The sequence below is a fragment of the Syngnathus typhle genome, linkage group LG15, assembly GCF_033458585.1.
Source record: "Syngnathus typhle isolate RoL2023-S1 ecotype Sweden linkage group LG15, RoL_Styp_1.0, whole genome shotgun sequence".
In the NCBI taxonomy this organism is placed as follows: domain Eukaryota; kingdom Metazoa; phylum Chordata; class Actinopteri; order Syngnathiformes; family Syngnathidae; genus Syngnathus; species Syngnathus typhle.
Window position 1 is genome coordinate 5,118,631 of NC_083752.1, and position 12,194 is coordinate 5,130,824.

The following is a 12,194-nucleotide window of genomic DNA, read 5'->3' on the forward strand; positions in this document are numbered from 1 at the left end:
TGTCTGGCAACATGAGGAACTACTTTGAAATGGTTAGCAGTGAATGAATAAAGCACTCAGAGAGGAAAATACCTTTTTTTAATGGAACGCAGGTTAATTATTTTCGTAATTATGCTGGCACCATTTTTTCCCCCTCTCCAATTGACAAAAGAATTACAGACGATATTAGCTGCACTTGGTTGTTTTAACCACTTGTGAATGCTTAAAAGCAGTTTTCATATGCAATGCATATTAGAAAAATTATGCGATTTTTCCCCTCAGTGGTACCTTTTAGCCAGTTTAATCAGCAGGGTAGATACACCAAGGATAAGAGGTAAAACTCTAATTATGCACATTATTCACTTTCCTAAGTGCTGCGCTTCAGCACAAAAAGTTAAGATCCCTCAATGCACAACACCGTGTCGTCCTCACGCAAAGTGCAGGTCAGGATCCAGCCGACACGAGCAGCTAATGGCAGCGAAGGGAGCTCCTAACACATGCTCTGGCTCTTCCAAGAATACGGTGCTTCAGACTGCTGATTATTGCACCTTGGCCAACCTGGTGGGTCTCCATGCCCAGTACGCATTGATCTCATTTGGCCAGGAGATAAAGCAGTAATTGGATGACCGCTTGGAATCAGATGAATCTGCCCGGTTTAGCTAATTCCACTCTCTCTGACCATGTCTCAGTCAGGGCTAAAGGGGAGGGCAAAGGTTAATCTCACCCAATCCCCTGTACGACGTGGCCCTATGTTGCCCCCTGACCTCTTACTGAAATACAAACACAGCTGATGTGATTCCCTTTAACCAGGCCAGATCCAATGGTCTGATTAGTTTACTGAATATTGTATACCAGGGTGCTATGAATAATCCATACATGCAACCTGGAGCCTTTCTTTGCATATTTTGAGAGAGCAGCAGAAACACCCTATACTGATCACCAATTTGTCACACTTACTTTCAATTGATCATAATATAATCATTGATCCACTTATTTCTATGCCACTTATTAAGGTACAGAATAGGGTAGACCAATTCCAGCAAACTGCAGGAATAAACGCTGTTGGGTTTTTATTTCATACATTTATTCAATGCTAACGTGATTAACAACAACATTCAAAATGGGCCTTGTGACAAATGCTTAACTGATACAGGATGACGGGACATAGACGTAATCACCTGGGAGTACATCAATACTGACAGCTCTGGATCAAAGTGTTGTTGGTGCAGATTAATCATAGATTTTAATGCAGCACATAAAGAACTTGAGTGAAGAGCTACCGTGCATCCAAGCATTGATGAGACATGCGGGAGTCGACATCTGCGGTTTATGAGACGGGAAGTAATCTCCTTACAATCCCCAAAAAATCTATTTGAAGCCTGACAACGCTCAGCCAAGACAATCGCCCGCGACCATTCATCAAAGTAATAAAATATGAGAGGAAAAAAAAAAAAGTCACTGCATAGGTAAAATTGACACACCGGACAAAGAAAAATGGGGAGGGATATAAATTACCAGGCCGTACTATATCAACCTCTACTTCACTACCATATTTTCCGGACTATAAGGCGCACCTAAAAACCTCAAATTTTCTCAAAAGCCGACAGTGCGCCTTATACGTAGTCCGGTGCGCCTTATATATGGACCAAATTCGAACCATTCTGTCATGAAATCAATCATAAGTGGCCTGCTGAAGACTATGAATCATGAATCAAAAAGACTATGGATCATCATTTTGTGATTATAAAGTAATTTGTTGCGTCTGAAGTTGAAATAAGAAAGATAAAATGGAGAATGATTTGATTTGGATTCTTAATCTGACATGATGGTGCGCCTTATAGTCCGGTGCACCTTATATAAGGACAAAGTTTTAAAATGGGCCATTCATTGAAGGTGCGCCTTATAGTCCAGTGCGCCTTATAGTCTGGAAAATACGATACTTCTTTAGTACCATGCTCTACATTTGAAGGATAAAACCAGTGCACATCAGAAACCATATTAGCTTTCATATTTTGACAAAAAGTCTAAATTTCAGAAATTTCCAGCCGGCTGTTCCGAACAAAGACGTCTTAAAAACAGAAAGCGCGTTGAGGACAAAATCTCCAATGGGACACTAACAGCCAATTGGAGTCAAGATGAGGCAAACACTTGTGTGTTATAAAGACAGCAGTAGAATGGCCATCCAGCGCTTTCCTGGGGCCTGACATCTAGATTGCAGATGGATAAGTGCGCGTTAAAACAATATCCTGCTGACCAAAAAAATCATTTCTCATAGCTGCTTCTATTTACTGAAAGGCTGCTTGTCTCCCACCGGGGCCCAGACAAATGAAAATGTTATTTCTCTACTCATGAACTCCTACCAAGTCTGCCTTTTCACTGCTGGCAATTTCATTTCTCTTCCAAATTTGAGTTAAGCCCACGACTTCAGGGAAATAATGTCTCTCGAATAATCTTCTGTAGCTGTAATTCCGGGGTGATGTATCTTGTCTTTCTTTTTTGAATCCCGCTACCCATTTGTATTCGGTATAATTTTTTATATATTGTACAGGTGATTTGGTGACACATTAAGAGAATGTGCAAGACTGCAATTACACAAAGTATTATCAAATGTTACAATGCAATCCATTTTTAAATGTATTAAATATATTACAGCATGGACTCGATTCCAAATCCAAAGTTTTGCCGTGTACCTTACTTGTGTTTGTGAGCTTTAGGCTAAATTTGGTATTCTGAGTTTAGAGAAAGTAGCTTGGCAAGTTTTTTGTTTTTCGTTTTTTTTTAAGAGTGTACTGCACAATCCCACACGTTTGTATCTTCAAGCCTGGAGATATACAATACAGGCATTTTGTAACTTTCAATTAGTTATTATTTTAACCAATTCTAGATCTATTTTTTTTAATCAATATACACGTTTGAAGTTGTTCACTTTAATATAATTTGTAAAAATATTTGGTGCATGTGTGTGTCTTGTTTTAGGCTCTGTGTATGTGTGGCTTGTAGCCACTGCGGAAGTTATGCTCTATATTGTTGTCTGTGCTGTAAATGGCGACTGCGGTTTTCTGTCTGGTCAGTCAAGACATCCATTTTCAACAGCGATTATCCTGTACAGGGTCACGGGGGTCGCTGGGGCCTATACCATCTGACAAGGGGCAAAAGGTACACTACACCCCGAACTGAAAAATAAAATAAAAATGATAGCGCTTTAAGAACAGTTGACCAAAGATATAGAACATGAAGTATGATTATAAAAGTGGGATTTATTATTATTATTTTTTTTTTTTATAAGATGTCTGCATGAATAGAATTGGCGGACAGCAACCTACGTACATATTATTTTAAGAATCCCTCGTGGAGCTGCATGAATCCAAACATGGGTTGAACATAATATTTAACTGCTGTTTCTGTTCATTCTACAGTACAGGTTGGATTGTGTTTATGAACCAGCTTTGTGTGTTATCCACATGCAGCCGTGTCTGCCCCTTGTGTGTCTCAACCAAACCCAACAAGACTTGATACCACACACAGACGCACAACACAAGCCTCCCACGCAACTCCTTTACCCCGAAGCTAAGCTCCCTGCTCGGTGCACACAACACACAATGCACATACACACACCAGGGATTCACATATACACAAACACAAACATGTGTTCCTTGGAGATGTTTACATCAATCTTCGGATAGTCTTGTTGTCTGAAAATTATGGGTAAAAGCTTTCGCTTAAGTCGGGCAGGGATTCAAGGCACAATACATAAGCTAGTAAGACAGATAAGCGGGTAAGGATGATTTGTTAGAGCTGCAGCACCGAATAGCCAGTAATCATCTAAGAGGGAGGTTGTTCGGGACTCCTAGTGTCTCAAATTATGGTTTCCTTGGCTCCCATTGTTGGGCCTGACAGGCTATTGTGATTTAGATACTATGAGGCTGCCTACGATAGTCTTCTGGTGTAATAAATTTAAAAAAAAGAAAAGAAAATGTATATAAATAATAAATATATATTTATATTATATATAACATATATATATATATATATATATATATATATATATATATATATATATATATATATATATATATATATATATATATATATATATATGTTTTCATGTGCTACGATAGTCTTCTGTTGTAATAAATAAAGAGGAAAAAAGGAAAAAAAAAGAAAATGAATAAATAAATGAATATATACATGTTAGGTTGTGTGTGTTTTCATGTGTTCAGCTTGTTGGCCAGTGTGCATTTATAGAGTAGAAATGTCGGTCAGTAGAGACCTCCCATCACAAAAGAAAGCACCACTTCCCCTTCCTTCTTTTCCTTCATGCAGCTATAGTTCCCACATTCCTCTCATTGCTATGGCAACTGGCGCTCTCTCCTTGGGCTCTGCATGCATCTAATCAGAGTGAGACCTCTGTGGAGACTCCTCTGGGCTCCACTTATTCAACTTACCCCCACTGAAACGGCCCCACGCTAAAAAAGCTGGAACAAAGAGAGGAGTGACTCCCTTAGGGAGGGAGGGGGGTGGGGGGTCTGTATGAAATCCGAAATTTGGGTTAAAAGGTTGGGTTACGGGAAATGGAATAGGTAGCCAAAAGCCGTAAGATGCGCAGCCCAAAAACAGGGAGGTAGTGTGTGTGTGTGGCTGTGGCAAATTTCAGTGGAAATTAGACTATGTGGAAAGGGATTTGTTATTGGAAGCCAAGGAGCCTGAATGCTTGGCAAGTATGGCTTGGCTCTGGCACCGCTTTAAGCTTGATAAGTCAAAATGGATTCTGGCTGAGCCTATTTATGTCATTCCTGAAAACATATGGATAGGATTCAGGCGCTCGATACTTTCAACCTTCAACAATGACATTCAACACCACTTCTTCAGTCCATTAATCTTCCATGAGAATAGATTTACCATCCCCAACAGAGAGGAACTGCATTCAGCCAAAGCAGTATTTACCACTTCAACTCACTCTGTATCATTTTCAACGGTTAAAGAACCCCCAGTTTACTGGATAAACAGTAACTTAATAACTACAGTTAGTTAAGGTCACAATGTTCAGCCAATAAGTCAAATTCTATTTTATCTTCATGGCCTCTGGGTGTAGTAAATAATTAGCGGAGATAAACTAGTAACATCTATTGTCACCCTGAGGGCTTCTCAGAGGTCATTGCACACAATTCTAATTATATTCCTACAGACCCAGGCAAGCCTGACTAAAACATTTGTGAATGCATGAAGGCAGGCGTGCCCCTAGCATTTTTGAGACAAGCCATCCAAGGGGACCTCTCACAGTCCCCTGACAGACATTTGGCTGTTGAGATTTTGGCAGGGCAATTGAGACCAAGCGTAATTTTGCCCGACTGCCATGACACAATGTGTCACAATCTGTTCATAACAAGCTGACTGCGGGCGCTGAAAAAGGAGAAAGGGACAGCTAAATAAAAGCCAGTTTGGGGAGAGAGAAAAGTGAACTTGTTTTAATGGCAGGCTAGTGATGTCGGACTATTTCCTGGGAGACAGCCTATTCATCAGGTTGATTTGAGGGCTGTTTAGCTTGGACCAATCTAGCTCAAAAATAAGTCTCATTGGACACTTATGAGGAGAACAAATATGACCTGGAGACTAAAATGGCTACATTGGAAAATTCAACATATTGCAAAATCTCCAAATACTTCAGTAGGGCTGTAACAGGAAAAATCCAGAACAAGATAGAGGCGCATTAAAATTCCTACACTAAACATATGAGGGATAGAAAATGGACAGTACCATATTTTCCACACTATAAGGCGCACCTAAAAACCTCCAATTTTCTCAAAAGCCGACAGTGCACCTTATAATCAGGTGTGCCATATATATGGACCAATATTGAGCCACTACAGCAGGCGTGTTCAAAGTCCGGCCTGCGGGCCAAATGTATATGTATGGACAAAGTTTTAAAATGGGCCATTCATTGAAGGTGCGCCTTATAATCAGGTGCGCCTTATAGTGCGGAAAATACGGTAACTGCCTCAAATCCACTCGAAAACAAAAAGTCCATCTCGGCCATTTTATAGCATCATGAACATATCATTTTGTGGCCTGTAATTTCTTCCAGTAGACTTACATCTTGATAAGAGATAATACAATAAAAAAAGAAGAGTAATTGTTTCATGGCTTTTATTCTGCCTTGGCTTGGAAAATTATCACTTAAAAAAAAAATCTATCAAAAAGTCGAAAAGACTAATGCTGTCACCCACACACACCGTTATTCACAAGATATTCAACGATAATGAGCTCATTATAGGTACAATGATCCTACTTCCATATCTTGTCTTTAATGGGAAACATTTCAAATCAGTTAGAGGCAGACGGAGAAAGTGATAATTGATGCAAGCAATTACAAGTTCTGTGTCGCAGCAAATTGTCCAACATATCTGGGCACGCAGGGTGACTGTGACCTCATTTACATCTGAGTGTCAGGCAATAATTGGAGAATGTATTGAGGAGGTGGGATGGAGTTCCATTTATATTCCCTAAACAGGTCTGGGATTGCGAAATCAACTCAGACAAGAAGCATGTGGAAAGGGTCATATAAGCAAAGTTTTAACAAAATGAAAAAAAAATAAATAAAGGGTATGTTTTGTAGGCACAGGCAAATCTCATCAAAATAGTGATCTTTACTACAACAAATATACTTTATGACAGTAATTGGTTTCTAAAAGCTGTAATTTCAGCATTTAGAATGGTTTTACCACATGCACACTGAATTCCGCAGAGGCTGTCATGTTTTGACCAGAACGTCAGTAATAACTAGGTCCAGTTTCATGAACCGTGGCAGGAGACTTTGGCAGTGTTTAGGGTTGAAACCACTTCAAACGCACCAGAAGATGATGTGCTTGACTTTAAACAACATCACTTCCAGATGTTTCATTACAAAGCAGCCTTCCAAGACCTCAGTGAAAGCAAACTCTCTGAGAAGACTGGGAGGGATTTTAACAACGAGCATTTTACATTTTGTGGGGAAAAAGCGTGTCGTCTGGTGGTAAATTCATTATACAATTAAACAATGTACTCAAGTGCGGCGACTGATGTGTGTTGATAAAGTAATAAAATTTCATCAGTGTGTTTGTTTTTGCTTGCAGACGAGTCATTGAAGACATCTGCAATGAACTACACGCATGAACAAAATTGACATTTTAGGTCGTGGCGGGGAAATATTTGAATTACCATATTTTACACACTATAAGGCGCACCTAAAAACCTAAAAAAGTGTGCCTTATAATCGGGTGCACCTTATATATCGACCAATATTGAGCCACTACAGCAGACGTGTCCAAAGTCCGGCCCGTGGCCCAAATGTATATATCTTATATATGGACAAAGTTTTAAAATGGGCCATTCATTGAAGGTTCGCTTTATAATCCGGTGCACCTTATATATGGACAAAGTTTTAAAAAGGACCATTCATTGAAGGTGTGCCTTATAATCCGGTGCACCTTATAGTGCGGAAAATACGGTAATAATATGAAACTACACGTCATTTAAGGTTTCCACGAAAAGCTCAGCCAGTACGTGTTCCTTCTAAGTTACATCTCTCGGATTTGTATCGATATATTTTGAATTGGAACCATTTGATTCTTTCATCTTTCAGAAAATGGGTCAGACTGGTGTTTGTACACCCCTACCATGGACATCCAGTCTTGACTGGATTCAACAAGATGTGTATCACAGCGTGCCATAAATACAAAATCTAAACCGAGAGAGGTCACAAGGATACAACAGCTGAGCTCAAGTCAATTGTGCCAAAGAGGCCTAACCTACCAATGATATACTGTGTGTAATTAAGGGAGGGAACAACAAATATCTTTCAGTAGGTTGCCAAAGGACTGATTTATTCTTGGAATGGGTGCACACATAGCCATGTGTCTTGAATAATTTACCACAAATTGAGAATATGTAAAAAAAAAATTGTCAATTTATACCTAGAGTCTCCTTTATGATCATCTGCCTTTTGTGGACTCTGACCCAGCACTCCAAAGCTTCTTCTCTTATCAAGAATCTTGGGTATAAAAAAACACACGCACCAAAAAAAAAAAATGGAGTAACACGCTGTTTACTTGGGATCCCAGGCCCGTAATTGCCAATTTATTTGATAGGCAGCTGGGTAATGGTGGCATTTCACCCCTTGCCACAGAGACTAAACAGAAGTGATTCATCCCCTTCCCTCCCTGATCCAAACGACTCCCTCTGCTTGGGACCGCTGCTTGCCTCAATGCCTGCCACCCAGACCGAAAGGGGTGGGGTGTGCTGGGGGGGATGGCGGCCATGTCGGCTTCAAACAAACCCAAAAGGGAACCCGGCACTTCAGAGGAAATGCAGCTAAGCCTGCCAATTTAGCTGGGCTTTTGAGGGTTGAGGCAAACACAGCAGACCTGATATGCCATTTGTACGCCTTAATAAGCTGGCAGAATCGGGTGGAAAAAGGAAGGCAAGTGAGAAATAAGAGGCTGCCATACCTGACCCCCTTCGACCTGTATCGTCCAGCCAGCCAGGGCCAGGTCAGAAAAATCTGTTCATCTGCTTCATTGGAGCATTAGGCAATATGAGGGCAAGGGGGGACTAAAGCAAATGGACTTCAGGAACCTGGGCTAATCTGAAATGAAGACCCACACAGCCTGACGGGGGACTGATGGCGGTCGGGGTGTCTTCATGCTTGCCAGCTTTTGGCAGCTCTTCTGGCAGCACGCTAAGTGTCCTGCAAGGTGTTGTGGGGCGAGGGGAGAAAAGGGCTGTGCCTCCCGAGAGCCTCAAATGGCAGTCCAAGTGGAAGTGATTATAGAGAGGGTGACAGATGTTTCTTGAGAACAAGCCGGAGTGTGAATTGTGGTGTTTCTGCTTGAGGAAGCCTTCAATTTTCTCCAAAAATAATAGATACTTGTGGTATTTTTTGTTATTGCCAAAAACAAACAAAATGATATACTGTTATCGTTCCAATTCAGGTCAAATATGAGCTTAAATGTTTTTAAGTATATTATATTAAATTAAGGTTTTATTTTGAAATAATTTCTCATTCACTGGAATTAGTACCGTATTTTCCGCACTATAAGGCGCACCTAAAAACCTCCAATTTTCTCAAAAGCCAACAGCGCGCCTTATAATCCGGTGCGCCTTATATATGGACCAATATGGATTCGTGGATGAAGACTAATTTATTAAAGTAAGCTTTACGTGTTTATTTTGTGTGTTGTGTGATATTAACATTTGAACAACGTTGAGTTATTGATATATTATTTTTTATTAATATTTATTAATAATATTTTAGTTATTGTTTTCACTATTTCGAGTGTTACTATATTGTGATTGCATTAACGTTTGAGCAACGTTGAGTTATTTATTCTATGCACTTTAGAATTTGGTGCGCCTTATATATGGACAAAGTTTTAAAATGGGCCATTCATTGAAGGTGCGCTTTATAATCCGGTGCGCCTTATAGTGCGGAAAATACGGTAATGTGACAAGGATCATTGTAGGATTTTCAGAAATCATGGAATGAGCAAGGTGTTTCTTGATTCCCCTACAATAGATCAATTCAATTTAGGAGGATGTCCAATCTTATTAACATTGTTGGTTAAAAAAAATAAACATCTTTGGTGGGGGGGGGGGGGTAATAAAATTTCAGTTTATTTTGGTAATACGTTTGAATTACTTTCAAATACGTAGTTGCAGTCCGCTGACATTTGGGCTAATACAGTCTTGTTAGAGTCTCATAAGATGACACGTCTGGTTTCACGATTGTACACGGCATTACAGCGATGATAGTCGTTCGCAAGTTTGCACCACGAGTGCAGGCTGACATAAATTAGCAACTATCTTTTCAATTTCAACATCAAATGACTTATTTCATTTCATGCCCAGTCAAGCGTCAAAGCTACATGCAGAATCGGTTTTGCTCCAGTTGTTGGGCCATGTCTTTCTCAAAGACTAGCTCGCCTCGCTTCTGACAGCTTTAATTATGGCCACATATCTGTAGATTCTTCACACGAATAAAAATCACGTGTGGCCACTCCACTATTGTCCTGAGCGTCTCCAAAAGAAAGGTCGACTTGGGTTCAAATGTAAATCATGTGTGCACTGCTAATCAAAAGTATTGAAACAGTGACCCTCTGTGGCTTGTTAGGGTTAGCAACAAATGTTTTATTCATCCTGTATTTGGGTTTACTTACCAATCTGTGGAGAGGAATTGTGAAAGGATTTCTTAATGATGCATTTTTGACTGATAGACCAAAAATATGACATTTACATCATACCTTTTGATCACATCAGACAATGGCTGGTCTCTTTCTGCATCCCATAATTACACAGACCATATTTGAAGCCATACTGGTACTCACATCTGTCAGCCGGTCTCTGGAGCTGCTCCTCATGGAAGGTTTGGACTCTCCACTTATGCTCTCACTGTCGCTCTCTTTGCGTTTGTTCTGTCCTGGCTTCAACTGCTTGAACACAAAATGAGAGCACAGGTTAACAACGTGAAGATAAACTCGCTCCAGCTATACTGTACACAAGCTGTTGGCCTCCTGCAGAACTCAGGTCATAAATATGCGGGAACTGGCAGGAGCCGTCTAAGGACTTCTCGGTCCTTTCAACGGCCGTCACAACGCTTGCCAATGAAAGACGAGCCATCTGATATTGCGGCGTGAAGCTACTCGCAGCTCATGAAACAGAGAACGGGGACAAAACCCGCTCCAGAACCTTTAAATGGAGCCTCTTTGCTTTCCAAGTAGACACCACATGCTGAGACAGCAGGAGCTCCGCAAGTGTTATTCTCCAGACACTCGGTTGGAAATGCCACAAAATGAGTAGAATGACGAGGACGAGCGAGCCAATCCGCAAGCATCTGAGGCTCTTCAAAATATGGAGAACAATAAAAGACTCTCTCGAGAGAGCTGAGTGGAATGAGGTGGTTGTATACTCCCTGTCCAAGTGTGTGATTGAAGTCCACCAAAAGTGTCTGCGCTGTCCCTTGCAGACCAGACAAACACTGCAGCTTTCATTTTGAAGCACATTAAAAAAAAAAAAAAACCTGCCTTTATGGGACAGTGCAGTAAAGTGGCGGCTCAGACACTTAATAGGAAAAGTAGAGAGATGCTGGCTTGGACACGAAGATGATAGCCCATTTTTCCTGCCATTTGAAAGGAGGTGTGGGGCTCCCAAGCCGTATAAACAGTATATTTTCCACCCATTTCTTTTGCTGCGATTAAAGGCCACAAGGCAAGGGAATAGTGACAAAACTCTTGAGTTGAGCAGATAATTAAAATGATCCCCTCCATATTCTGTCGCCATTAGTAGTGTGAAAGGAATTCTATTCCTTGAGAGAATTGCATGACGGGTGGATTCGCCAGAGCATGATAAAGAGACTCCTATGTGACTATTTGGCTGTGTGCGGATGGTCGGAGAGAATCAAAAGCATTAAGAGCAAAGACCCAAGGCCGCTAATGCCCTGTGCTGTGATAGCGCTAATTACATAACACATTTAATTCCCAACAAAACCAGAGCACATTCGACTCTTTTTTTGTAGAAACGCCAAATTGTCCAAGGGGAGTTTATGGGCAGTTACAAAAAAAATAATATCAGCGAGTGAGGCATTGAGCTGATTATGTGACGGACCCTTTGGCATAATCTGTTTGCCTTACCATATTTATTCCTCAACTTGTGATGTAAGAACGTATTTTGTTTGGCCGGCTAATGAGCATTAAATTCAAACTCTTTGGCAATCAGTCAATAAAGCCCATTCAAGCAGTGTATCAATACAAATATAAATGATGCTGGAGTATTAAAAGTACCGCACTATAAGGCGAACCTAGAAACCTCCAATTTTCTCAAAAGCTGACTGCACCTTAAAATCAGGTCCGTCTTATTTATGGACCAACATTGAGCCACTACAGCAGGCGTGTCCAAAGTCCATCCCGCGGGCCAAATGTATATATCTTATATATGGACAAAGTTTTAAAATGGGCCATTCATTGAAGGTGCGCCTTATAATCTGGTGCACCTTATAGTGCGGAAAATACGGTACTCCATCAAATCTATGTACAATTCCAAAATAACTTGTCCAAGTAAGACAAGACTTAATAAAGTGTGGTTTATCTTTCAAGGATATTAAAAAGCTCCGGACCTGATTACACAGCTATTTGAACAAATATCCCTCATCTTGTTCTCTTTAATTTAACCCTGAGCGCCATTAAATG

The 12,194-nt window shown here is 40.5% G+C and overlaps 1 protein-coding gene across 16 annotated transcripts in view; it reads right to left on the reverse strand.

The window, feature by feature from the left end:
• The window catches only part of auts2a (activator of transcription and developmental regulator AUTS2 a), a 174,078-nt gene that overhangs the window by 97,089 nt on the left and 64,795 nt on the right, over positions 1–12,194 (reverse strand). For 11 of the 16 annotated variants that reach the window (XM_061298600.1, XM_061298602.1, XM_061298596.1 and 8 more), the window contains one exon: positions 10,338–10,442. In XM_061298600.1, coding sequence (XP_061154584.1) covers positions 10,338–10,442 — 105 coding nt within the window. The remainder of the gene's footprint in view (positions 1–10,337; positions 10,443–12,194) is intronic. The other 5 variants (XM_061298606.1, XM_061298595.1, XM_061298605.1 and 2 more) reach the window with 1 other exon arrangement.